At 33.3% G+C, this 26,631-nt stretch overlaps 1 protein-coding gene across 5 annotated transcripts; it reads left to right on the top strand.

The window, feature by feature from the left end:
* The first annotated feature begins 498 nt into the window (after positions 1 to 498).
* On the top strand, positions 499 to 26,631 carry LOC141659641 (histone-lysine N-methyltransferase ATX2-like). Of its 5 annotated transcripts, none has more exons than XR_012549856.1 (26): positions 499 to 967; positions 1,658 to 1,706; positions 1,777 to 1,851; positions 1,940 to 2,165; positions 2,649 to 2,772; positions 2,905 to 3,009; positions 3,750 to 3,952; positions 4,724 to 4,816; positions 4,907 to 5,004; positions 12,127 to 12,294; positions 13,953 to 14,090; positions 14,404 to 14,451; positions 16,141 to 16,258; positions 16,351 to 16,416; positions 16,527 to 16,588; positions 16,700 to 16,756; positions 17,879 to 17,947; positions 18,134 to 18,332; positions 19,215 to 19,445; positions 22,554 to 22,615; positions 22,691 to 22,768; positions 23,183 to 23,359; positions 23,601 to 23,704; positions 23,780 to 23,922; positions 25,105 to 25,216; positions 26,002 to 26,631. XR_012549856.1 is itself a non-coding variant. In XM_074466584.1 (26 exons), the coding sequence occupies exons 1-26, from the start codon at positions 615 to 617 to the stop codon at positions 26,022 to 26,024; spliced, it is 3,069 nt and encodes a 1,022-aa protein (XP_074322685.1). In that variant the 5' UTR covers positions 499 to 614; the 3' UTR covers positions 26,025 to 26,631. The 5 variants fall into 5 exon arrangements, 3 of the variants coding, with proteins under 3 accessions (XP_074322685.1, XP_074322682.1, XP_074322696.1); XM_074466584.1 differs by having other exon boundaries at positions 23,183 to 23,278; positions 25,136 to 25,216; XM_074466581.1 differs by having other exon boundaries at positions 25,136 to 25,216.

The following is a 26,631-nucleotide window of genomic DNA, read 5'->3' as shown; positions in this document are numbered from 1 at the left end:
TCTAGTATTTTAAATAATATTTTTAGTTTTTTAAAAATTTGTCTACTATTTATTTTTATTTAAATCAAATAAAATAGTCAAAAATTAAAAATAAATAGTTGATAAAATTTTAAAAATCTAACAATATTATTTAAAATAGTAGAAATCGGAACCTTTCATTTGGATGTAATATCATTCACAAAAAATGTGCGAAACTCAATATATAATACTTTTATGAATTTTGAGTAACGATAGAATGATAATTTTGATACAAATTTTCAAATGAGTGACTCATTTGAGTCCGTTTTTTTATTGGTAACTCACTTGATACATTTGGACAGAGTAAGTGACCTAGTCCATAATTAACTCTTAAAAAATGATACTTTTCGCCATTTGAGATGGGCTCACAAGAATGGTACTTTTGGTCATTTACATGTTATTTGGGTAACGAAAACTCTAAATAGAAGTAATTATTACGTCATTTTTTCTATTATATTTGATCAACAAAATGTCAATTTTAACAATTTCCCTTTATTCGAGAGTACCCACGGATCAACATTTCTTGTACCCTAGAGTGTACAGGTCTCTCTCTCCCTGAATCTCTCTCCGATCAATCCCTCTCTCGGTCTGTATATATGAATTTGAATGATAATACGATGAACGGGGAAGACGTGGAAGAAATCGCCGGAGCTCCACTCAAGTACGTTCCACTCCGCGAGGTCTATGATGCTACAGCTCCTCCTCCTCCTCCTAAGCACCACACGATTCGCAAATGCTCCGAATCCGATCCAGCCGATTATCGCAATTCCGAATTAAGGAGGAAAAGTCAGAGAAAGAGAGTCAGGTCTGCTAAGATGATTCAATTAGATAACCAGAATGAGCACAAGAAGGAGAACAACTCAACTGTTGTTGTTGGTTTAGGATCGCTAACTCATCGGAATAAGATGATGAAGAGTAGTCATGATTTTGAAAGCAAGCAATGGACTCGGTATGCCTTTTCTTCGGCTAATTTTCGATTACAAATGAAAATTCGTAATTTGAGTTTTGTAATGACGGTTATTAAAGTCGGAAATTGGTTAACTCGTTTTAGTTCCAGAAAATTAGTACTCGGAAATGAGTAACCGGAGAACTAATTGGATATCATTATTGTAATTTTTCTCCAAACATTGAGTGCACTTTGTGTACAATTGTTAAAAGTAATGTGATTTTTGTTATATAATATGATTTAATACTAAAAACTTGAACAGTTTATAATCGGGTTTGACTCCAAATACTCAGAACTTGCCTAGTTATGTGAAAATAGAATTTTTAACCAATTCCATACAACTCGGATCAGATCAAACCTTGTAAACTAGTATGATACTTGGCCAACTCAGCGATTTAGAGAACATTGTTTGCAATATGTTAATAATATTGCCGAGTAGTGTAGTGTACTGAGCTATACACTAAGCTTTTATTATAATTTGAATTTAGGAGTCATAAATTAAACAGTGTATTTTGGCAAAAAAATAAATAAATTGGACTGTATCAGTTTCAGACTGTGTTGTTAAAATTGGTTAACTCGTCCGAGTACTCAGAAAACGGTCATCAACATAATCGAGTTTTACAACTTTAATTTGGATATATGGACTCTGTGTTATTATGTAGTTGAAATTTAAACTTTATTTCGTGGACACAGGTTAGCAATTGATGCTGACTATAAGAGATTCATCGGATTGAAATGCAAGGCAAGTACCTTTACTTATCACTTTGTTTTTAACCTGTTTTTAAATTTTAATATAATTATTCTGTGAACAGGTTCATTGGCCTTTGGATGATGACTGGTACTATGGCCATATCGTTGGGTATGATCCAGCGACTGACCGACATCATGTAACGCCTCTTGTATCTCCCACTTCGTTCACATACATGTATTATTGTAATTGATTACTAATACATCTTGTAATATTTTGTCTTGTAGATAAAATACAAGGATGGTGATGAAGAACACTTGATTCTGTCAAATGAGAGAATCTCATTTTATGTTTCTCCTCAAGACATGCACCAACTACAATTAAGTTATGGTGTTCAATGTCCAGATACCAATAACTGTGACGTAGATGAGATAATTGATTTGGCTGCTACCCTAGATGACTGTTGTGACCTTGATCCTAGTCCTGGGGATATTATATGGGCCAAGGTTACAGGTATATAATGGACAAGGTCTACGTGCATAATATTTGCTTTCTATGGTCTATATAATGGACACAGGTAACAATGGTGCCCAGTTTTGGTAGGTTAATTTGTGACTAGTCCTATGGAATTTTATTGTAGTTCTGTCCACAGTATGAATTTTTATAGTGTAATATACACATTAAAGGGAGCCTTACTAAATTTTTAATCCTATTAATAGGTGGACGATATATTGCATGAGACAAGTACATTGATTCCTCCTAGCTTATATATTACAGTCATTTTTAGTAACCTTACTAAAACGTGTTTATAAACTGATTCGTTCTTGCTCTTGATCTAGTTATGTAGGAAATACATGTAGTTGTAAGTAAAAAAAACTGAAAAAAATAGAACATAATTCCAAGTCGTTAAGCTAGTGATTTTGACGATTATTCTCTTCTCCGACCATGAACCCACTAGGTGTTTCTTTGTACACTTAAAATTATCTGTAAATGCAGGGCATTCTACGTGGCCAGCAGTTGTTTTGGATGAATCTTCGTCTAGTAATCTTGAAGAGTTAAACAAAATTTCAGGAGAGAAATCATTTCTGGTTCAGTTCTTTTGTACCCATGATTTTGCTAGGTTAGCACTTCTACCTGTATGGATAGAGTCTGTTTCCAACATAGTAAATTTTCATTGGGTTGTGTGATCCTGGGTAAGGTCATATTGGTTATCTAGTGCTGACGGCAAGTCCCTCTGTCTTGTTTCATTCAGGCTTAGCAAGAAACAAGTTATCCCATTTCTTAAAGGACTTCTTTCTGATTTCCATCTGAAGTGTAAGAAGTCAGATTTCGTGCTGAGCCTGGTGGAAGCAAAGATGTGAGCATTTTTGTATATTTATTGTATTCAATAAATTGTAGGAGATATAACCTAATAGTAGCAACATTTGTGAACATATATTTGTTAAAGATATATATATGATTAATACTTTTATGAAATGAAATTACCATCTTGTCCTTATAGAGGAAATTTTTTATTATGTTAGTAGTGGTTTACCTCATTCTGTTATATCACCTTCACTTATGATTTTTTAAAGCTGTCGCGGCATTGTGTTTTCTATTTAGTTGTACTTGGCATATCTATCGCACTTATCTTCTGCTTAAGGTATCAGTTATGAAGCCTTAGCTGGTTTAGAACTTTACCGCCAGTTACGTTTTTGACGTGCATGAGTAATACAGGAGTGGAGGGACCGAATGAGATCCAGTTATATGTTTTTTCTGTGTGAACGATGACTTACTGACTATCACTTCTTGTTTGTTTAGCTTTTACCCAAGGTTTAGAAAATTATGTTTGAACTTTTTATTGTATGTACAACATCTCACTCGAAATAATGTATTATCCGTCCGCATTACTATCTTTAGACCGTTGAAATGCATCTCTCTAATAATTCTTGCCGATTCTTTTCTGTCTATATCTTTACAAATTGTTCTTGAAATTAAACGCGATTACTTGAATTCCAGTAATTCATCCCTGCACTAGGTGATTGAGCTTAATTTCTTTTTGGCTGTTTTGTTTCTTATATTATCTGCCATGAATAACTTGCAGATCGGTTTTATCAGGTATCTTAGCAGCCAAAAGCTTCCAAGTAGGATGTTATCACTACGGAATAGTTGCGCGACTAACTATGAAAGTCCAAGTGGAGAGGATGAACGCATTTCTAATTTAGGCGATAAAGGGTCAAGAGAAGAGGAGATCCATAAAGTTTTAGAGAACCTTAAAAGTTGCCCATTCGAAATTGGGGGTTTGAAAGTAATGAGCCTCGGTAATATTTCCTGTTGTGAACTCAGAATCATTTTTCGCTGTACTCAATTTTAATGCAGGGCGACTTAGCTTGTAAGATGTAATTATTGAATAAAAATAATAAAAAATGAACTCAGGTTCATGAGAACCGTAGAACACCCTCTATTCCAAGGATTTCCGAGCTGAAAGGAAAAAAGATAAGGGTCGCAACCTAGGAAAAGACCTAAATCAATATTCAATCGTATTTCGATTATTTAGTGTAATTAATTCCAGTAATCAAATCTAATTTAATATGTGGGTAATAGTAATACATGACATAAATTGGGAATAGCAATCCCTAATACACAACCTAATGGACCAATGCCCATGGACTAAGGCCCATGAACGATTGAGCTTTATTAAAAATAAACCTATTTATTACTTTTAACCCTACATATAAAGATTATAGATGATTACATTATTTCCCTCTGCAACAATAATCGTTAAACTAATTAGTGGCATGAGTATGAAAACTTCTTCATGTTCGCTTCCGTTCCCTGTTGTAACTTAAATTTGATTGTACTCCGTGCTTGGCTTATTCTTCAAAGTATTCGTTTTGCAACTTCCTCTGGTAGCTTATTCACAATAGTTTAATGCATAACCCAATTACTTGGTTGGGACAAAAGTAGTAATTAAGCATTGATAATTTGGTAGATGGGACAAATACATGCCCTGGTATAATCATTTTTGTAGCAATTACTCTGTAACTAAGATGCTTCATTATTTAAGTTACTGTTCCTACTAATGGATACAGGAAAGAACGCCAAAGATTCAGATTGCTTCTACGACTGTAAATATATTTGTCCAGAAGGATACACCGCTGTGAGAAAGTTTCCATCAATATCGGGTACATTTTTTTTTCAAAGGATTCTTATGCTTCTATTCTTAAGTTTAATATTATTGGATTTTGTTTTCTTCCCTAAATGTGGTATTCCAGATTTAAATAAATGCATATCTTATAAGATGGAAGTGGTCCGAGACAGTATAGCGTTGAACAAGCCGCTGTTTAGAGTTACATCCGAAGAAGGAGAGCAGGTATTTTGTGATTGAATTATTGAATTGTATTTAATTTATTCTTACTTTTTTTTTCTTTCAGAGCACGTTCGATGTTCACTATGATTAAAAAAAAAGGTCCTTATGCATTTGTTTGACAGGATCCTTTAATGCATGTTAGTTATTCTACCATTTGGTTTGTCCAAAAATAGTTCTTACATGTAAGATGGTAACATCACAGATTTTATTGGAGCCATCAGGACATCAGTTTAGACTATCTTCATCTTATCTTTGATTTGTATTGATATTGCCTATTACGATTTAGTGCACATGTTTGTTGGCAGAAATTTTTGTTTGTAAGCCAGTCTATTTTTTTTACTTAATGTAATGAAACGAGGAAAGTATATATGAGGCCATTATGAATAGACTACACTGATCTTTAAAAGAGAGTGAAGAATGAAAATCTACCATAACCAAAGAAATACTCCTTTGGAAAATGAACATAAGGAAAAAGGTTCAACAAAGTGCGTACTTGTGAGGATGCTCCTGGGATGGATGTGATTGGGAGTGCCAAAAGATTTATTGAAACACAGGAGATGGTAGAGAAAAAAAAAGGTTCTCTTAATAAAAATAGATAAATTAAGAAACACTCAAATGATTGGAAAATAAGAGATAAATTATAATTTTTATCTGTTAATAAAACGAATGCTATGGAAAAAGAAGTTAATATTAAGGAGTGTTTTGCCATTTAATTTTAGTTGGAGTTCATAGTGATCAGGGTGCCCTTTCTTATTATTAGTTGAGTTGTAGTTTACAGTTGGATATATTCCAGCTAATCTTTTGCCAATAAGGATTTAGTTTCAAGTCACGCCTTGCTCCCCTGGTTTTAAAGTTAAGTCATTTCTGTAAGCTGATAAGCTGTTTATTGCATCCTTTGTTGGGCCTTGAATGGTGACATCTGGGTCGACAGATGCGGTATCTTATTGTAAACTACCCTATATACTAAAAATATAATCCTTACATTATCTTGTGAAGTTGTAGCACTTTTTTTATGTATCACATAAATTCAAAACTTAGTATTGTTAAAAAGTAATGCACCACTAGGGTTGGTGAAGATTCAGGTGCCATAATGGATAGTGTTTCCAAACATATATTGCTGGCATTCTTTGATGTCTTATAATTTGTGTCAAATGTTAGAGGTGTTACAGTAATTACTCCCTTGTATAACTTTTGATTTGAATCTGTAATTCATATAAATTGAATTTCTATCCGTTTTACATTCATAATAACCATCTTTTAACATTTAAAAAAAAATTCTTATTATGAGCCTTAGTTTTCCTTTTTTAGATTTCATATGCATCTCAACTTTATGTAGGAATATATTCATTAAACTTGTCATACATTAAACATCTTACAACGTCCTTATCTTTCGTCTCACTAATTTTTTTACCCATTTCTATACTGGTCTTCTTTTATCGCATCATGTAGCTGGAAATAACCAGTAAAAGACAACTAGAAGCAAGTGGGGGTACGTAAACGAGGACGGATCACAGTGTTTTTGTACTGGTCAACTTTAAGGTGTCGAGTGAGAGATGGTTCTATCTCTTATGAAAGAGGCATTGGTGCCTTATTATTAGAGAAAGGGGAGTACTATCTGACGCTTCGCTCGATTATTGTCGTATTCCGCTCGATTATTTATATATTACGCTTGATAATTGCGCCCTTTTCTTTACTTTTCTTTAGGGTCGGGGACAGGATTAAGACGCGCGGAGATACCACGATTTAGGGCCGGGGACAGGGTTAAGACGCATGGCGATATCCGCGAAAAAAAAAACTTCAACTATTGATATAATTTTAGTTGGTGGAAAGAGTTAATGGGCTCCAATGCCTATAAATAGAAGTTCTTTTCAGTTTGTATTAGGCACAATGCAAATGACACTTAGTAGAAGAAAGTAAGTAGTCATGGATCTCAATGGAGGAATTGACAAACTTTCTATTATTTCAAATGAAATCGCACAAGTGGAGGCAGCAAAGCCCACGGGTAGCACAGGCTACCACTTTCCCGGGAGCATTTGCCTACTATCGATCCTGAGATGACACCAGACGGTATGCAACAAATAAGGGACCACATTCGTGGTCTGGAAGACCGGAGGAGGGCTCTGGTACAAGAGCAACAAGCACTTGTTGTGCAAGTTGCGATAAATCATGCCAACAGTAGGGGAGACTCGATGAGTCTGTCGACTCTAGAAGATTTAAATAAGTGTCTGTAGGCCCAAAGTAGTGTGTTTGTTTTCATGTATGGTGTTCTTTATCTTTGTTTAGTGGAGATTTACAAATTCTTATGCTGTGTGTAGTTATGTGGTTGGTCCATGTGTGTGTAATCTTTCCTATTGGATGTACTCTCATGTATAAAAACTTGCTCGTAGTGTGCTAGAAAGAATAAAAAAATCTGCTATATTTTAGTTCGCTGTATTTCCCTGTTTTGTGCATAAAAAATCTATTATTGTTAATTTCTCATATATACAAGCTAAAACTACAGCCAACAGGGTGGAAGTTGTGTGTTTACACTATCTCTCATCTAATAGCATAGCAGAAAGCTTCTATGCCTTGTATTCCTATTTTTAAAACTGCTGGTGTCGTTAAAGCACAGTAACGAGAAGTGTTTAGATAACAAGATCCGATATGTAAGTTTTAAGTAAGCGCAATTAGCCGTAGAATAGAACTCTGATCGTAGAGCACTGAACGCTACTACGTTTGCTCGATTTGACCCCATAAGCGGGATCACCACCCAATAGCATGTCGTTGCCAGAAGCAGAACCCCGTATTTCTTCTAGAGAATCTCTTAATGGTCTCGGAGCAACTAGAAAGAGATTCTTTAACCAGAAAGAATTTGGTTTAGATGCAGGATACCTATAAAGATGCTTTCGCAACTCAATAATAGATGATTCATCATCAAAGATTTGACCTTTTCAAACTCTGACTGTAACTCACTACAGGCCCAGGAAACAAAGATAAGATGTGTACGAATGATAAAAGAAAGAGCATAAAATGCGAGAGTGCTGACCTCTGAAGTCCATTAAACGTTGTTGACCCCATGCTATGATACCGGAAGCTGGGGCTTACTTTATGTGAACTCTTCAGGGAATTGGGCCTCTGTACAGTAATTGTTCAAAAAAACCTACTCTTACTTAGTTCATGCTTCCTGGACCAGTTCGGAGTCAGTTGATCGGATCCCTTTCTACCAGCATTTGCGGATCAACATGACCAGAAGAGCTTGGTGCCATGGAAGCTAACTCACCCTAATAGAGTTTGCTTTAACCAGCTGTTCGGGGCAGTTGTTTTTTTTGTTAAGAGGAGGTGTGTCCGGGTGCACATACATAATAATAGGAGGGTCCATTTCCCGCCTTTACTGTGAGTTTTCTTCTTAGCTGGGCTATTTTGTGTTAGGAAGAGCTGATCAGAGTCTATTCTACAGCTAATTGTGCTTACTTGAAATCTTTCATATCAGATATATTGTTATTTAAAAACTTCTCGTTACTTGCGCTTTAACGAAGCCGACAGTTTTAAAGATAAGATTATGAGACATGAAAGCTTTTTGCTATGCTATTAGATGAGAGTTACTGTAAACACACAACTTCCACCCCGTTGGCTGTATTTTAGCTTGTATATGTGAGAAATTAACAGAAATAAAAAAAATTTCTAAACATAACAGGGAAATAGAATGAACTAAAGTAGAGCAGATTTTTATTATTCTTCATTCTAGCACACTACAAACAAGTTTTTATACATGAGAGTACATCCAATAGGAAAGCTTAAATAGACATGGACCAACCACAACTAAACACAACATAAGAATTCGTAAATCTCCACCAAATAAAGAAAATAACATCATACATGAAAACAAACACACTACTTTGCGTGTACAGACACTTATTTAAACCTTCTAGAGTCGACGGACTCCTCTAGTCTCCCCCGTTGTTTGCACGATTTATTGCAGCTTGCACAATAAGTGTATTTTGCTCCTGTACCAGCACCCTCCTCCGGTCTTTCAGATCACGAATGTGGTCCCTTATTTGTTGCATAGCGTCTGCTATCATCTCAGGATTGATAACATGCAGATGCTCCCAGAAAAGTGCTAGCTTGTGCTCCCAGTAGAGCTTTGCTGACTCCACTTGTGCGATTTCATTTGAAATAATAGAAAGTCTGTCAATTCCTCCATTGGAATCCATGGCTACTTACTTTCTTCTACTAAGTACCCTTTGCTTTGTGCCTAATAGAGACTTAAAGAAACTTCTATTTATAGCTGTTGGAGGCCCTTAACTCTTTCCACCAACTAAAATTATATCAATAGTTGAAGTTTTGTTTTACGCGGGTATTGCCATGTATCTTAACCCTTCTCTGGCCCTAAATCATGGTATCGTCATGCGTCTTAATCCCGTCCTCGACCCTAAAGAAAAAAGCGCAATAATCAAGGGTAATAGGACAATAATCGAGCGGAATAGGCCAATAATCAAGCGAAGTGTCAGATAATACTCCCCTTTCCCTAATAATAAGGCACCATTGCCCCTTTCATAAGGGATAGAACAATTCTTACTCGACACCTCAAAGCTGACCAGTACAAAAATATTGTGATCCGTCCTCGTTTACGTACCCCCACTTATTTCTAGTTGTCTTTTACTGGCTTATTTCCAGCTACATGATGGGATTAACGAAGAGACCAGTATAAAATTGAGTAAAAAGATTAGTGAGATTAAAGATAAGGATGCTGTAAGATGTTTAATATATGACGAGTTCATGAATATATTTTTAAATAAAGTTGAGATGTATATGAAATCTAAAAACTGGAAAACTAAGGCTCATAATAAGAATTTTTTTTTAAAATGTTGATGGTTATCATGATTGTAAAACGGATAAAGATTCAAGTTAAACTGGTGCTTGTTATTACACCTGGAGCCGTTGCACTGGGTGCTAAAGCATGGGTGTTTTGTATCCATTGAGCGAAGACATGTTGTAATTGGATAGCGGTATCCGAAAACATTTCTTGAGGACGCCTCAAAGTGCTCATGGTATCATTATGAATAAACAAACAAAAAATGTGAAAGCCTAGAAATATAAATGCCCAGTTGAGATGTGATATAATTGCATCGCGATGCCTAAGGACACTATCTAATAGATCATTGTATTGAGTTGTAGGATCATAGTCTCTTACCATAAAAATGGTTGCATGCGCAGCTGCGCCAACTATGAGAAATTCACCGATCCACATGTGATGTGTAAACAATGACAGTTGTGTACCATAGTCAGTAATTAGATACGGATAAGAGGCATAAAATACATGTGGTGAGCTACAATAATGGTTAAAGAGCCTAACATAGCTAGGTTAAGAGATAATTGAACATTTCATGATATTATTGGGATCCCATATAGGCCTTTATGGTCCTGACTCGTAAATGAACCTTTATGAGCTTCTAAAGTGTCTTTTAGGCCATGACCACTGCCCCAGTTGGTCCTATACATATGACCTGCTATCAGGAAAAGAATTGCAATAGCTGATGGTGTGCAATATCGGTCAGCCATAGACCCCAATTACTCCAATTACTGGATCTAATCCTCCACAAAAAGTACGGAAGTCTGAATATTTTGACCAATTTAAGGTGAAAAGGGAGTTGCTCCTTCAACAAAATTGGGATAAAGTTGAGCCAAAAGATCCCCATTCAAGGTAATCATGAGCAAGTGGTATCTCTTTAGAATCTACTCTAGCGTTTAGAAATTGGTTAATCGGTAAAGATACCTGTACTTGATGCCCCGCCCAAGAGAGAGACCCCAGTCCTAGTAGCCCCGCTAAATGGTGATTCCTACCTAGTAGCCCCGCTAAATGGTGATTCAATAGAAATCTACATATATAGCCACTGTAGATGGTACTCAACTTTCTTCTATTTTTATCCCCTTCCGCCTATTATACCTATACGCCCTTATCAGAGTGGTCAGTAAACGCTTTTCCAGAGACACGGACTTGGCCAGAGAGATAGGTGGACAAGAAAGACAGGTCCAAGTTGCTCAAAGATACCAGTAGTCACAGTGAAAGAAAAAGAGGAAGAGTGAAAGAAAAAGAGGAAGACGACCATAAAGCCATGAAAGCGTTCCACTCGTGGTTCTGTAAAGAGAATAACCCTATCTCTGAAAGGCTTCGGAAGCACTTCGCTCACCACTTGAATGGACCGAAGGACACACCACAAGCTTCATTCAAGCATTTCACCCAAAAAAATAGATTGGGTACTATTATATAGCTTTGTATCAGCTAAGTTCACGATCAAGAAGCTTGTTACAGCTCTCGATATATGGGTAGATACCAGTCATACGAATTCATACTATTTCAGCCTAGAATATAAGGTTTTAGGCAAAATATTGCATGGAGAGGACATTTTCTTTCTTTGAAAATCAACTACGCTACCGATATTAGTGTCACATAAGTATATAATATATGTTAACTCCTAGAAAATATATTTTGTCTACTAAATTAATTGGTAATTATATGCATTTGTACCAGCACACAATTTCGAATTAAGTGGGGGATAATTCGTAAATGGTCTACCAGCATGAGTTCATATCCATACTATTCAATTCAATTCGCCAAACGAGAAAATTTCTATGTTACTGAGACTTGGCTAGAAGTGTACGACATGGACACGTGTCCAAGTATCGGACTCGGAAATATTTTCAAAAGTATACATGTTTTTTGCTTAAAATAAGTGTTCATGTCCGACTGTCGAGTATTCGACACGGGTACTCGAAGGAAAAATGAAGAGTCTGAGTAACATCGAAAAATTTCCTGTAGTAAAAAAAATGTAGTGGCCAATAACTAAGGACAAGGTCATAGGTTTAGTTTTATTGTTTTAATGCGCCATTTAGTTGGAAGATTAAAAGTGTTTCTATGTTATCATCAATTTAAGAGTTTGGATAAGAATCTTCTCTACCAGTATCCACTCTCATCCCATTTTCCCTCCTGTGAACCTGGATTATAATTGGGAACCTTACTACCTGGAGCCCAGTCCCTATTTTGTTCCAAGAAGGCTTAGTTACGCATACTTGCAGTTATTTTCTGTGAAGAGGCTATTTATATTTTATTAAATAAAACTCTGTCATCAGTATCTCTTTTTTCTATAGTTTGGAGGACCAACCTCATCTTCCTGTTGGAATAAGATTTATAGTGAAGTAAGAAAGATGCACGTCTGTTTGGATGCTTTAAAAGGTTATGGAGAACAGGAAAAGATTGATAAGCCTGGTCCCGACATGTTTGGATTTTCTGACCCTAAAATCGTGAAACTTATACAGGTATGAAGGCAATCTTCTTTTATGTTATTGTTTTTATAATGTCCCCCCCCCCCCCCCCCCCGTTTCCATTTGCTTGACATAACCCTCTCTTTGTATTTGCTTGACATTCCCCACACCTATTTGTGCTCAAATCTACAAAGTACCATGTCCTTCAGATATGGCAGTTATAGAATTCCCGTGATCCTGAAGCGGTATACAAAACTTTAAAAAGATAGAAATAAGAATAACTGGAAAAGAACCACCGCTCCTGGGTTTGTTGACTGCATAAGGGAGATAAGATGATAGTCGCATCCTATACGAAGCGAGACTCAATTTGAGAAAGTCCAGAACTTTACTTGATTCAATGCTGGATTACATAAAAACCTCATAAAATAGCCTAGGGGACCGAAGCCCAAAATAATTTTGTTTTTAATGAGAATAATAAATATATTGATACAAATATATAAAAACATTAATTATAACCTTTTACAAGAGATGCTAAAAGAAAATTAAGAAGAAAAATATTAGAAGTGGCTATTTAGTAATTTTTTATCTATTACAAACTATTATAACAAAATTGGATTTTGTAAACTATTACAAATTTAGTTTGTAATAAAAATAATCATACTAATACCAAAATAAAATTAGAATATATTAAAATATTATATAAAAAATGAAAATATATAATTTAAAAACTTTGTCTGAAAATATGTATATATTACGAAATAATTTAAAGATAAGTTGAAAATAATCATAATCTATTTTATAGATAAATAAGACATTTATTATAGAGGATCAATTTTCTTTTATATTTAAAATGAACAAAACCTTTGGAAACATTATTTTGGCTATCTAATTAAACGAAATCAAGGAATTCAATTTGAAGAATTAAATTTTACAAAAAAATCGAAATTGTGTAGTTAACCATGAAAAAGAAATAAAATTAACGAGTAAGAAAGAGAACAATGATCATAACTATGAGATAAATGAGATTAAAAATAGTTCCCAACTATGCAACTTGAAATGAACACAGGTACGCTGTGTAACTAAGTTCCCTGATTTTGAAGTAACCCAGGATAGCTTGGAAGTGTGACTTATAGTAACTATTCATGTTTTAAGGGAGTTAAGACTGACCTAGTTGGTTACAGGCATGAGGCGACCAAACAGGATTTTATAGATGCATTGGGTTGATTTGTTCTTGTTGTCGGCTGAATCTCTTTTGAAAACTATCTAGGTCATAAAATGTGCTCAAGGGAAAACCACATAATATGTTGATTTGTTAATTGCTACACTCTCACTGGAAATGATGATCCTTCGCCTCAAATTTGGTTTACATGTGATTTTCACCAATAAGTTCTTTTTAGTTATGAAGCAACCTTCGATGTCCAGCGATAAGAGTGGTCCTATCTTCTATCCCCACATGCAAAGAAATTCCAAATTGTCGTAGACCATGTCCATTTATATTGAGATTTTAATTTGTTAGAGAAAGTTTTTTATTGATAGGCCATCATATAGTTGTATAGTTGTAGAGTTGTATATTCTTCTTTGACCCACTAGTCTAAGGAGAGGGGTTCTTCTCAATTGTTTGTAGATTTCCTGTGATTTTGAGTGCACATTCTACCTGATTACTTGGTATCTCTTGCCTTCTCAACTTTGAACTTGTCACGTGATATGTGCAGCTTTCTTCAACTTCTAAGCTGCCCTCAGAGTCTCTTAAATCGACATCCAAAAGGTGTCAAGACCTTCCGGTTGGGTACAGACCTATTCAAATCACATGGAAAGACCTCGACAAATGTAATGTCTGCCATATGGATGAGGTATAATAGTTATTATCTTATTATACCACATTAGTTTTAGTGTTCATGTTTTTCATTCCATTTTTGCATGTGTACGTAGAATTGAGAGCTGAGCAAGTATATTTACAAAGTTTTTATGCTCAAAAATGCTTTTTTGAGTTTGACTGTGTTCAGATGGGAAGGTGCGAGTAATAAAATGAATAATTTCTTCCTAAAATTGTCTTCAAACTTTTCCTTACCTCGAAATTCAAATTTACAGGGTTGTGCAACAGCTCTTTACTTCTACATGTTTCATATTTTAATTATAAAATTAAAACTCTTCTGTTTTTTTCAGGAGTACGAGAATAATCCGTTTCTGCAATGCGATAGTTGCAGGATGATGGTAAGTGACTTACTTTTGCCGTAATATTCGCTCTGTCAACCTGAAGTAGATACATTATATTTACCTCCAACTCCCTGACATTTTTATTAAAGATTTTTAATTGAAAAATATTGTTTCTTCTCTTCTTTGTACCTGCTTATTATGCTTTTTGTATAGCAGTAAGGATATAGTTACAGAAAGTGTCAGTCCACCTTAAATGAGCACAAATTAACACATTGTGCACATCGTAGCTGTTAAGGTGTATCTAGGCAACTTTTAGACATCGACGCAAAATATAGGTTGAGTACTTTGCCTTCAACTATTATTTAAGGTAATATTTTGCGGGCAATCGCCAATGCCATGTTAACTATTATATGCAGTGTGCTACTAAGCGCTATACATAAAAGCAAGCTTACAAATGTTTGAATTATGTTAAACTTTCTAAATTAGGAAATTGCTAACCCTCGCGAGGCACTGACCTAGAGTTGTTCCTCCTATATAGGGTTAAATATCAAAGTAGTCACTGAAGTAAACACCGTATATCACTTCCTTCACTGATCTTAACGGGGTATAATTTTGATCACTAAAGTCATATAAATATCAAATAGATAACTTCAAAAATGCGACGAGAAAGTAAATATTATCTTCTATTAAGTTCTACACATTTTTCTTCAACGCTACTATAACCAAATGAAAAGTTTGTGAACTCGAGTATTTTAGATAATATATCTAGATTTTAAAAAAAATTATTTACTATTTATTTTAAATTTTACAGTTAATTTATCTTACTTAATTAAAAATAAATAGTAAATTAAAGTTTTAAAACCTATATATATTATCTAAATTACTATAGTTCATAATTTTTTATTTAATTATAGTAGCGTTGAAGAAAAATGTGTAAAACTGAACAGAAGATAATTCGCATTTTTGAAGTTATCTATTTGATATTTATATGACTTTAGTGATCAAAATTATACCCCGTTAAGATCAGTGAAGGAAGTGATTTATCGCTTTCACTTCAGTGACCAATTTGATATTTAACCCCTCCTACATATAATTCTATTGTGCAGACTTTTTAAGGAATGTAATTTCTATTAGATTAATATGAGAAGAATTGATGTTAATGATCTTATATAGTCAAAAAGAGTAGCAAGTTTGTGTCAAAAGTTAAATTGTACATGTATTTATTAACTGACTGATCAAAGATAAATATATATTTTTTATAGAATTTTATGTATTCTATATTTTAAAGTGTTTACTGGTCTGATTTGGAATGACTATATTTAATATTCTAAAAATTCTTGAGCGATGGAAATTCTGAGAATGAAAAGTGAGAAAAACATATGGAATTGCAAGGTAGACTAAAGAGGGCCCTGATATTCTGACCCTTTTTACTGTACCTGCAAAGTTAAATGAAAAGCCAGTGTAACGTAGAAATTAGTATGAGGTTCTGGGGATATGAGAGCTAAGTAAATATATTTATTGTATAGAGCTATATTGCTTGTGTAACGCATCAGCTTAAGATACTTGAAATCACGTATATCAAAGTCAAAATTAGCTATGAAAGGAGAATTTATCTTAAGCATCAAAAATGTTTTAGCATATTTTTATTAAGCTTTGGGTTTAATTAAAATTTGCAAATATTTATTATCCGCATGCCTATTTTTTTTTGTCAATTCAATTGTTTCATCAGTAGTATTATGTAATTAGGTTCATACCAGATGTTATGGGGAGCGCGAACCTGTTGATGGCAGACTTTGGTATTGCAATCTTTGCCGTGTGGGGGCTCCTGAATTTCCCCCACCTTGCTGCCTTTGTCCTCTTACAGGTATTTAAATTTTTGATGGTTGTTATTTGTTATCTTCTGTAGTCCTTGTAGAAGCATGTTTATACAGTTTTATCAATTTTTTCATTATGAAGGAGGAGCTATGAAGCAAACAACAGATGGGCGTTGGGCTCATCTTGCATGTGCCATTTGGATACCAGGTTCTCCTTGTTCTGATTATATTAGTTGAACTTGTTAAACCGATGGTACCATAAAATACTTTTTAAAGCAGTAGTATATGATCAGTCATTGATAAATATCCTTTCTTCAGAAACTTGCCTAGTTGACGTCAAGAAAATGGAACCCGTTGATGGGCTAAACAGAATCAACAAGGTATGTGTCGATGTTTGTTTAATAATTTATAACATAGCTAAAAAATTATGTGTCAAATAATCTGCTGTCCGAATGTTGAGGCAACAATTTTGTTTATCCATATTCATGTAGGATCGTTGGAATCTTTTATGTAGCATTTGTGGGGTTCCTCATGGAGCTTGTATCCAGGCAAGTTATAAGTAGTAAATATTGTACTCAATTATTGTATTTTTGTGGTTATGTATTTTCAACAGCCTTCACCTACCATTTAACTAAATAAAATTAACTTTAAATGTGCTCCGGAATAATATGCTGTCGAAAAGAGAGAAGAACAAGGATCAGAAAATTGAAGAAAAATCTAGGACTACATTTCTTAGTTTTCTGATATTATTTTTTCTACTTTGACAAATTTTCACAGAAGTTATTTCATTTTCTCTTAAATGTGTTAGGTTTCAGTACCTCTTAAACATGTTAGATTTTGGACTATTGGTAACTCTGAATTCTTCGGATCTAGCTAGAAATTTTCAATTCTTCTTAATGTAAGAAGTACTGTAATTCTTTATATTATGGAATCCGGATTGCTGTAATTTTGTATAGACTTGGCATTGAATTGTATTGAAAGCTAATCAGGTGATGTTTAGGAATTAAATAAATTGTTTGTGTTTTTGAAGAAATTCTAATGTCTCGGAACATTATTAGTTCATCTCTTAAAAAAATCAGTACCATATTTTAAACAGCAGCAGTGTAGTACTAGTGTTCAGTAATCTAAACATTACTCTGACCGATACAGTCCCCCCTCAGCAATACAACAGCGTTGAATCTCTGTTTCCTGTATCCTTTTTATTTGCAAATTGCTCTGTCTCTCTCTCCCTCCCTCCCTCTCTCTCTCTACATATATATATATACATATATATATATATATAGGGGGCTACTCTAATAGAAACCAATTTTAGAACAGAAACTAGAAACCAAATGATTTTATTTTTTAAATTAGTTCGAAATATAACACATATGTATGCAAATCGATCGTTGAGAGATGGAGAAAAATACAGTGAAGTCGAATTTAAAAAAAACTTACCGTTTGACGGGAAAAATCAAATTAAAAACCGAGGGGAAAAACTGAGATTGTGTGTGGGAGGATGCAGATTAGTTGGGTGTTGTGCTTTTAGGGGGACCGTTAGATTAGATTGATATAATGGCTTAGATTAGTTTCTAGTTTCTATTTTAAGTTTAGTTTCTATTTGATCAACTGCATATATATATATATATATACTGTTCACATACTGACATGTTTGTTTCTGGTCATAACAGTGCTCAAACAACAGTTGTTATGTAGCGTATCATCCCCTTTGTGCTCGGGCTGCTGGATTTTGTCTTGAGGTAGTTGTTATGATGATCTGGAAATTGATGGATGTTTAGATGCAATGGATGATAATGAATAATGTTATTATTTATTCCCTACCTACAATGCTTCTTTGTGTATATAAAGATGAGTCATGAATGTTCTATTTTCTTGATTACTTAATGAATAATGTTTTTGTTTTTTACTGTTGTGTATGAACATAGCTTGAAGATGAGGACCGATTACATCTCATTCCTGGTGAGGATGATGAGCAGTTCCAGTGCGTTCGTTTGCTTTCCTATTGCAAGAGGCATAGGCCATCTTCAAATCAGTGTACTGTGGTTAAAGATCACATCAGTCAAAATGTTTGTCAACAATCGGATTTTATTCCTCCAACTAATCCATCTGGCTCTGCCCGAACTGGTTTGTGTTTCAATTATTCTCATTTTCTATTTCCATACACATACTTCTTAATCTATCTATATTTCTCTTTTTATATTATGTTTTTCAGTTTACTAGTATTTGTATATAAAAAGAATCTTACGCATGTGTGCGTACACCACTACGTAATATTTGAGAGATCATCCACTTTCCAAACATCAATACGTGATATTCGAGAGATGACCCACTAGTCCACAATACGTGATATTCGAGAGATGACCCACTAGTCCACACACACTGAGAACTAATACATGACTGCCGACAATACATACCTGTTTTGTAGTTATACTAAGATATTATTACTCTCGACAATCGTCTCTTTTCAGATTTGTATCTGACACCATGCACAATTAGCTCCACCAAATTCTCCGTAATTGAAATTTAACAATTTTTTTTTAATTCCTTTAATCAAGGGCACAGTAATTATGTCTGACTCAAATAATGTTAAGGGCCTAACTTTACCACCCGCCCAAACTCGAACCATGTCCTCAAGGTTTAAATGAGGAAATTGTTCGTCAATTTTTTTTCCTTTCCTTTCTGATCAAATACTCCCCACATCTCCGCAAAAAAAAAAATTCTGAATTCTTCTCGGTTGTAGGATTTAAATAATAATGTAGAAATCATAATGTATGCAGGATTTAAATAATAAACTGTAGATGTTGATGTAAACTTTGATGATCTGACTCCTCCCCCCCACCCCACAGTCCATACTCTTTTCCTTTTTGGTTTACATCGTTGTCAAGTGTTATTACATATGGATCAAATGTTCACCTGTGTGACTTTTATATGGATCTTACTAGAAGGCCTGTAAAGTAATGTTTCTGATTGTCAACAATATTGAAATTATCTCTTTAACTTTGGTAGAGCCATATAACTATCTGGGCCGGAGAGGGAGAAAAGAACCTCAAGCTTGTGGGACAATATCTCAGAAGCGTTTATATGTAGAGAACATGCCATACTTGGTTCATGGGTTCAGCCAACATGAATCCTTGACTAAAGTGGTTTCTTCTCAGTACGATACTTCCAGGTCCATCTTTTCCATGGCTGAGAAATATAGCTACATGAAGAAAACCTTTCGAAAGAGATTAGCATTTGGTAAGCATTTTATCTTATTATATTAGATTATTTTCTCTCTTTCAACTACCTATTAGATTCGTTGAACTAGGTTAAAACCCATGCGATGCACGGATTGCAAGGATCTTTTTTTAATATTTTATAGTTTTTAAAAATTTATATTGAATTGAATTTTTTAATTTGTTTATTTAAAATTTTAGATGATTTAGACGATATGACTTCATGGTAATTATATTAATATACGTATATGTTCATAGTTTTTTAGAAAATTTAAATCTATTTAAAGTAATAGGATTGATACCCGAAAAAAATATTATTATAGCGAGTTTACTATTTTATTGAGAGTAAAATACATTGTATCTATTATGTTAGGAACTTGAAAAAATATAATTTTAGCGAGTTATTACTTAATCGATTAACTATATGAGTTCTTTGAAAAAGACAATATTACTGATTGAATGTTATAGTTTTATTAATAATTCCATATTTGTTTTAAAAAATCATTATTGTTTTTTAAAAAAGTTATTATTATGTTTTAATTAAAAGTTAATTTTTAATCTAGATCTATTGAATACGAATTATGCTTAGCCCGAGGCCCATTACACCGTCCAAATCCAACTAATTATTTTCTTTTTAATTATAATTTTCGTAAGTTCGGAACTATAAGATAATTTTGTTTTAGTTCGGATAATTATTATATATGATTTTGTTTTTTAGTTGCCCGAATTATATTTTGATTTCAATTTTGTGTTAGTTTGGATCAATTGTAATATATATTTTTTCATGGATGAATAATATATATTATTTTGTGTATCCTAAGTCAATAATATAATTTTTTTAGTCGGATCAATAATATTTATTATTTTGTCTTAACTCAAAACACATTATATCAAGCAAACTCAACTAATTATATTTAGTTTGCTTAAATATATTTAGGCAAATATACCAAATTAGAATTATTTAGAACTCAATATGAAATAGAATTTAAACTGGTAGAAGAAATTGACTTTAATATCAATTATAACGATATAGAGTTTGACATTAGATAGAATTTAAATTGGGTGAGGAAGGTGATTTTAATATCAATTAAAATTAAACTGACCGACCAAATGACTAATTAGAATTCAAATAATTAAGTAGGGGTAAATAAGTAATTTTAGCAAGTATCGACCGACGTGCTCCACGCCCGGCCTACTGAGAAATAGAAAACGAAGGTACTACCGAACTTTTAGGGTTTCATCCATTATAATTTAATAGTATAATTTTTTTAGCCGGATCAGTAGTATTTATTAGTTTATTTTAGCTCGAGACACATCATATCAATCAAATTCAACTAATTACTTTTTGGTTTGCTTAAATTTATTTTAGCCTGAAATATCAATTAGAATAATGTAAAACTCAACATAAATTAGAATTTGACTTTAATATCAATTAAAATGATATAGAGTTTGATATGAAATAGAATTTAAATTGGTAGAGGAAGTTGACTTTAATATCAATTATAATTAGAAATAGAATTGACCGGATATAAAACTCAATTAGAATTTAAACTGGTAGAAGAATTTGACTTTAATATTAATTATAATGATATAGAGTTTGGTATGAAATATAATTAAATTGGTAGTGTAAGTTGATTTTATTATCAATTACAATAAGAAATAGAATTGACCAGCTAACCAACTGATCAATTAGAAGGATAATAATTAAGGGTAATCAAGTAATTTCAGCAAGTACCGATCGACGGACTACCAAATTTTTAATGTTTTTCTTTTATAATATAATACTAGCCTAAAACCCGTGCGATGCACAAATTAATTTTAATATTACATAATTTTTTTGAATATAATTTCAAGTAAAAATTTGAAGTTATGAAACTTATTTATTTGAAATTTTAATAATATGACTTGATAATACTTATTAATATACACATAGGTGTATAAGTTAGTGATACTACAGTTTTAACGAAAATCATTAGACATATTATAATTCTATTATGAATATTTATTTATTTATAAGAGTTTTTTATTTTAAATATAACTATAATTACGGTGACCAGATCGACTACCAACCAAATTTTCATTGTTTCGTCTTTAATACAGTAGTATAAATAGATGTGCTTATTTTTTATTATCAATTCAGTGGATAGTGGATAGTTTTTTTTGTTCATCAAAATTTAAAACACAAAATATTGTAACTGGTTTGAAGTTAAGAAGAAAAAATATAATTTAAATGGATAAATTTTAAAATTTTTAAACCTGATAAAATTAATTAAAAACTTAAAAATCAAATAAATACTCATTTTTTGTGTAAAAGAGTGACAAAATTTCGGGTTTTAAATTAAAAAAGATTAAAAATCATTTCTGTGTGTAAATAAGTAATGACTTATGAAATAGAAAAAAAGAAACAAAAAGGGAAAATATGACTTAAAAACGTTTTAAAAACTGTACGTGACTATCTATACAAAACATGTACATATAGAGGACAAATCCATGGACGAAATTCTATTTTGACATATATAGATATGTACATATAGATTAAGAATTGGATAAGTCTTGGGTTTAAAAAATTCTGTTTTGACTATTTGGGCCGGGTCGGGTAAAATCCATGGACAAAAAAACTTAAAGTCGCTCTCCGACTTTTTTATTTCCAGCGACTTGGTCGACTTGATAACCATGACTCAGTGTAAAAGTGGACTTCATAACCATGACTCAGTGTATAATGTGTCTAGAACAAGGTGTATTTTGTCTGAGTTTCCTTTTGTTTTGAAATTTTAAATGTTGGTTCTGTTTTCTTAGTTTTTAAATCATCTTTGTTGTAGTTGTGTTCTTCTCCAAGCCAAAGCTTCGATGGCCATGTAATGTTTAACAGTTAGGTAGTCCAAATCTGTTAGATCTGTTTATGTTCTATGAACAAAATCTTCCAGTAGAGTACTCAGCTTTAACACTTTAATTCTATTTAATTGAACTTCACCGCCAATATCTAATGTTTGACTGTCTATTTATGACTGTTTAACAATTCAAATATTTACCTCAGGTCAGCAAGATGTCTCGACACTGCACTTTTTGTCCTACAATTTACAAAAAAAAGTTATGGTTTTTTAAATTTGTGTTGTGAAAAATATTTGGACAGGAAAATCTGGAATACATGGATATGGAATATTTGCCAAGCAACAACATATAGCAGGAGACATGGTATATTGAAATGACAGTTATTCGTACATTGATTTAACTTGCAAGATGGTGATTATCTGAATTCTTTTGCTGCAGGTGATCGAGTATACTGGTGAACTTGTCAGAGCTCCAATAGCTGACAGAAGAGAACACTTAATATACAATTCGTTTGTGGTAAGTATGATTAAAACAGCGTCCAGTATTGCAAATATTTGTTTCTATCCCTGCATCTACACCAAATGTGATATTTTCAGTGATTTTAAATTATTGTTGTGGCTCGAGAAAGGTAAAAGTTTCAAGTAAAACCACCGGTAGATATGCCATTCCTACTGTAATCATGTCTAAAAGTTGCGACTTTATTAGGTTATTGCTATTCTAAAGACTGAGTTGCATTTGTGATAGTGCACATGCTTTGTAGGACTTCTATTAGTCTTATGAATGCACAATCTAATGCATGCTTGTACAAAGAGAAGGTATATACTAGTAGATAACGGTTTACCTGGCAGATGTTGAATACTTAAACTTTCTTGCGTGAAAAGAGGAAATAGTCAACTCTGAAGACTCTTTAATGAAACTTTATTCATGCAGGGTGCTGGCACTTATATGTTCCGTATTGATGACGATCGTGTAATTGATGCAACAAAGGCAGGAAGCATAGCACATTTGATTAATCATTCATGTGAAGTATGTATAAGACCCACTGCTCTTACTGTACAGAATCTTCTTTTACAGGACTCTTTTCTGGCCCCACCTAAAGAAATTTGGGTATTAAAAGACATTAATTTCAGTTTTGCATCAATATGAATATTTTACCTTTACTGGTCTTGACTATAGTGTGAAAGATGATTTTTCTTAATGTAAACCAAAAACTTAAGTTCAATATCACTAAATTCATCTGATCATAATTTCTCATCAAACGCCATTGTGGTTCCAGTATGTCTGGGTTTCTGTTACTCTTAAATGGTTGCATCCTCTCTGTAAGAACTTATTTTTTCAATTATTGCAGCCGAATTGTTACTCAAGAGTTATTACTGTTAATGGTGATGAACACATAATTATATTTTCAAAAAGAGATATAAAGCAATGGGAGGAGCTGACATATGATTACAGGTTTTTCTCGTAGAATACTCTGCTTTGCATTATTTTTATTATGTATCTTAACTATTTATTTAACTTATTTTGTAGATTCTTATCAATTGATGAACAACTTGCTTGTTATTGTGGCTTCCCGAGATGCCGAGGTGTTGTTAATGATGTTGATGCCGAGGAAAGAATTGCTAAGTTATGTGTTCCCCGCAGTTACTTGACATCAGAGTCTAGAATAAATGGTAAATAGGCTTCTTGTAATTTTGATCCTCTCACATTACTTTAATGTTATATATAGTTTGTCCATTGGTTTGTTAAAGATTTTCTTAATCAAATTAGTTTAATCTCAACTCTTGCCATGACTCCTAAATCCTAATTAGTTCAACCTCAATAAGGTCAAAAGATAAATGAAGTTGTAGTCACCACTCATAACTCTTGTGAACTTCTATATAATATAACTCAGATCAGATGCCACACTAAGTCGCGAACAATTGGAAAAGATTTTCATAGTGTTATATGTAGTTTGTCCATTGGTTTTAAATTAAAATTCTTAAATTAGTTAAATATCAACTCTTGCCATGGCTCCTAAATCTTAGTTAGTTAAACCTCAATATTTTCAAGGTCGAAGGATAAATGAAGTTGTATTCCCCACTCATAACTCAAGTGAACGTATATATAAGTCAGGTTGTCAGAATAAGTGGCAAACAAGTTATATTGTAATGTTAGCGGAGACAACCTCATCACTGACCCCAGCATCTACCTCAACTTCTGCAATTATAGTTTACAGCATCATTTATATTGTTATTTGTTTGTAATTAGAACCAAAATTGATTTCGTACTAAAATTTTCCTTTTTAATTTCTAAATATGTTTATGGTAGTAAACTAGAGCAAATAAATGGGGGTGTCACTTATCTATGTTTAGTCTGGTTAGGCATTTTACTTTGCCTCTACGGAGGAATGACTGGAAAAAATATAACCACTAAATTCCAGACACCTAGTATCTAGGACGTCTAGCTTAAAATTACCTTACATTTACATGAGGTTTCGTGCATTTCTGCTTTAGTTCCGGATCACAGTTGTTAAATAATAATAATAATTTTGTTAAATAAGAAAATTTCTTCTATATTTTGTTTGCATCTGGTTAGTGTAACAATATGCTTCTCGACTTTAAAGTTAATATACGTGTTAATTTTTGTATATGAAGATGTTTCCATGTAAATCCTTATCTTTTTTTTGGTAGATCCCCGTCTAATGATTTTCTGTTTTTGGAAGACTTTACTTTCACAAGATTTCTCTTGCTTGAACTGTAGAACATTTGCATCCTAAATATATCACCATCATGTTTCAATAGTGAAGCAAGTTTTCTGGTCCTTAATAAATTTGAAATATTAATTTTAATGCACTTTTAAAACGTCTTTTGTAGATTGTCCACTTTAAAAATTTAAGTCATCTAGGTCAAATCGTGGATGTTATTAGGCCGTCATTTTATCTGGAAAACGCTTTTGTGGACGTGATTACCATGCCTTTTCGGAGAGGTCAGTGTTCTGAATTCTTGTAATTAATTTTTGTTAAATCTTGTCACGAGTTTCCAAATGCTTTTATAGATATATATAGATTGACATAAGATGGATTCATTTTTGTGATGTTCAACACCCTGTTCTACAGAAGCAGTTTCATTTAGCGGTAGGTATGGCTCTTAGTGCTTCCCTAAATCACTAAGAGCAAGTCGGCTGTGATACTATACTTGGTTGCATTTCAGTTGAATAAATGCATGATTCCAAATTTGCTACGAATGATAGATACATGTATCATTGCCAAGTCATTAATCAAACTATGGCTGAAAGGCAAGTTTGTGTGCTTCAAAGGTAGTAGGAAGAATTAGATAAAAAGTTAGTGATTTTGGAATTACTTGATTGCAAAATGCAACTAGTACTGGAATGCGTGCAAGTCCTATTTTACCAGCAAAAATGACTTTTTTGTGCCATATTACAGCAATGGCATTTTGCATTTAGCATATGACTTTTAAAAGCCTCACTTCTCTCCTTACTCGTAAAGAGTCACTTGTAAAGATCTCCTTCCGACTCCTAAATTATACTTTGATAAATTAATAAAGACCCTCTTTTTTCCTTTATACTCTTGCGAATTCAAATTATTTATAATTATAACAAAATTTGGGACGGATATGAAGAGTATTTTTGAATTACTATGAGCCAATTGTATTTCGAGAGTGAACTAAGAGTCTTTTGGAGATGCTTCAAAGGTTGATGTCCTGTATAAAATAATGTTCCTGTTTTTGCTTGTGCTTATTTTATTCCTACAGGGTGGAAAATATTTTTGTATTAGAAGAGGTGAACAATTACCATTCCAGTGACTGAGGTAGCAACCCCTGCTGTACGTGTAACCAGCTTTTGCCCAGAGTAGTTAATTTTTGGTTATAACAGTGGCTCATTACGAAATTTAAAGAGGAAGAACTGGGTGAACTTCTTCAAAAGATGAAGCTGTTTGGGGAATAAGATGGGAGTTATGCAGTTGCATTGCAGGGTTTTGGGGTATAAGTCTGTTACACCTTTTAAGGAGAAATCGAGTTTGACCAATAAGGAGGGAAAATGTGTTGATTTTGAAATCCAAAGAATTGAAGCGAGAAGGAAGCAGATGAATATGAGGTGTAGTGTTCCTTGCATACAATAGTTGTTCATATTGTGACCATGTATAGCTGAGTAGGAATCAAAGAAGCAGTTCTATTTGTATTTGTTGGCATTATTACAATTAATGCTATTGTGTTTTGTTTGTTTTCCTTGAAAAGAAGGCACATTTGAGTTGAGGCAGAGTTTAAGTGGGCAAATTTTATACTGTCAGTAGTGTTTCTAATTATTTAAACATTCAAACGACATTAATGCGTATTATTGTTACCCAATTAAGAATTGCGTAACTGAATGCGTATTTTCAGTCA

The sequence above is a fragment of the Apium graveolens genome, chromosome 1, assembly GCF_009905375.1.
Source record: "Apium graveolens cultivar Ventura chromosome 1, ASM990537v1, whole genome shotgun sequence".
Lineage (NCBI taxonomy): Eukaryota > Viridiplantae > Streptophyta > Magnoliopsida > Apiales > Apiaceae > Apium > Apium graveolens.
This window is presented reverse-complemented; position numbering and strand designations above follow the sequence as displayed.

What these genes read in the sequence shown, in the direction of transcription:
- LOC141659641 (XM_074466581.1), top strand. Translation starts at nt 615, where the DNA reads ATGAATTTGAATGATAATACGATGAACGGGGAAGACGTGGAAGAAATC. An exon ending in TGTACCCATGATTTTGCTAG is followed by an intron (nt 2,773 to 2,904) that starts GTTAGCACTTCT and finishes TGTTTCATTCAG; the next exon opens with GCTTAGCAAGAAACAAGTTA. An exon ending in ATGTCTGCCATATGGATGAG is followed by an intron (nt 14,091 to 14,403) that starts GTATAATAGTTA and finishes TGTTTTTTTCAG; the next exon opens with GAGTACGAGAATAATCCGTT.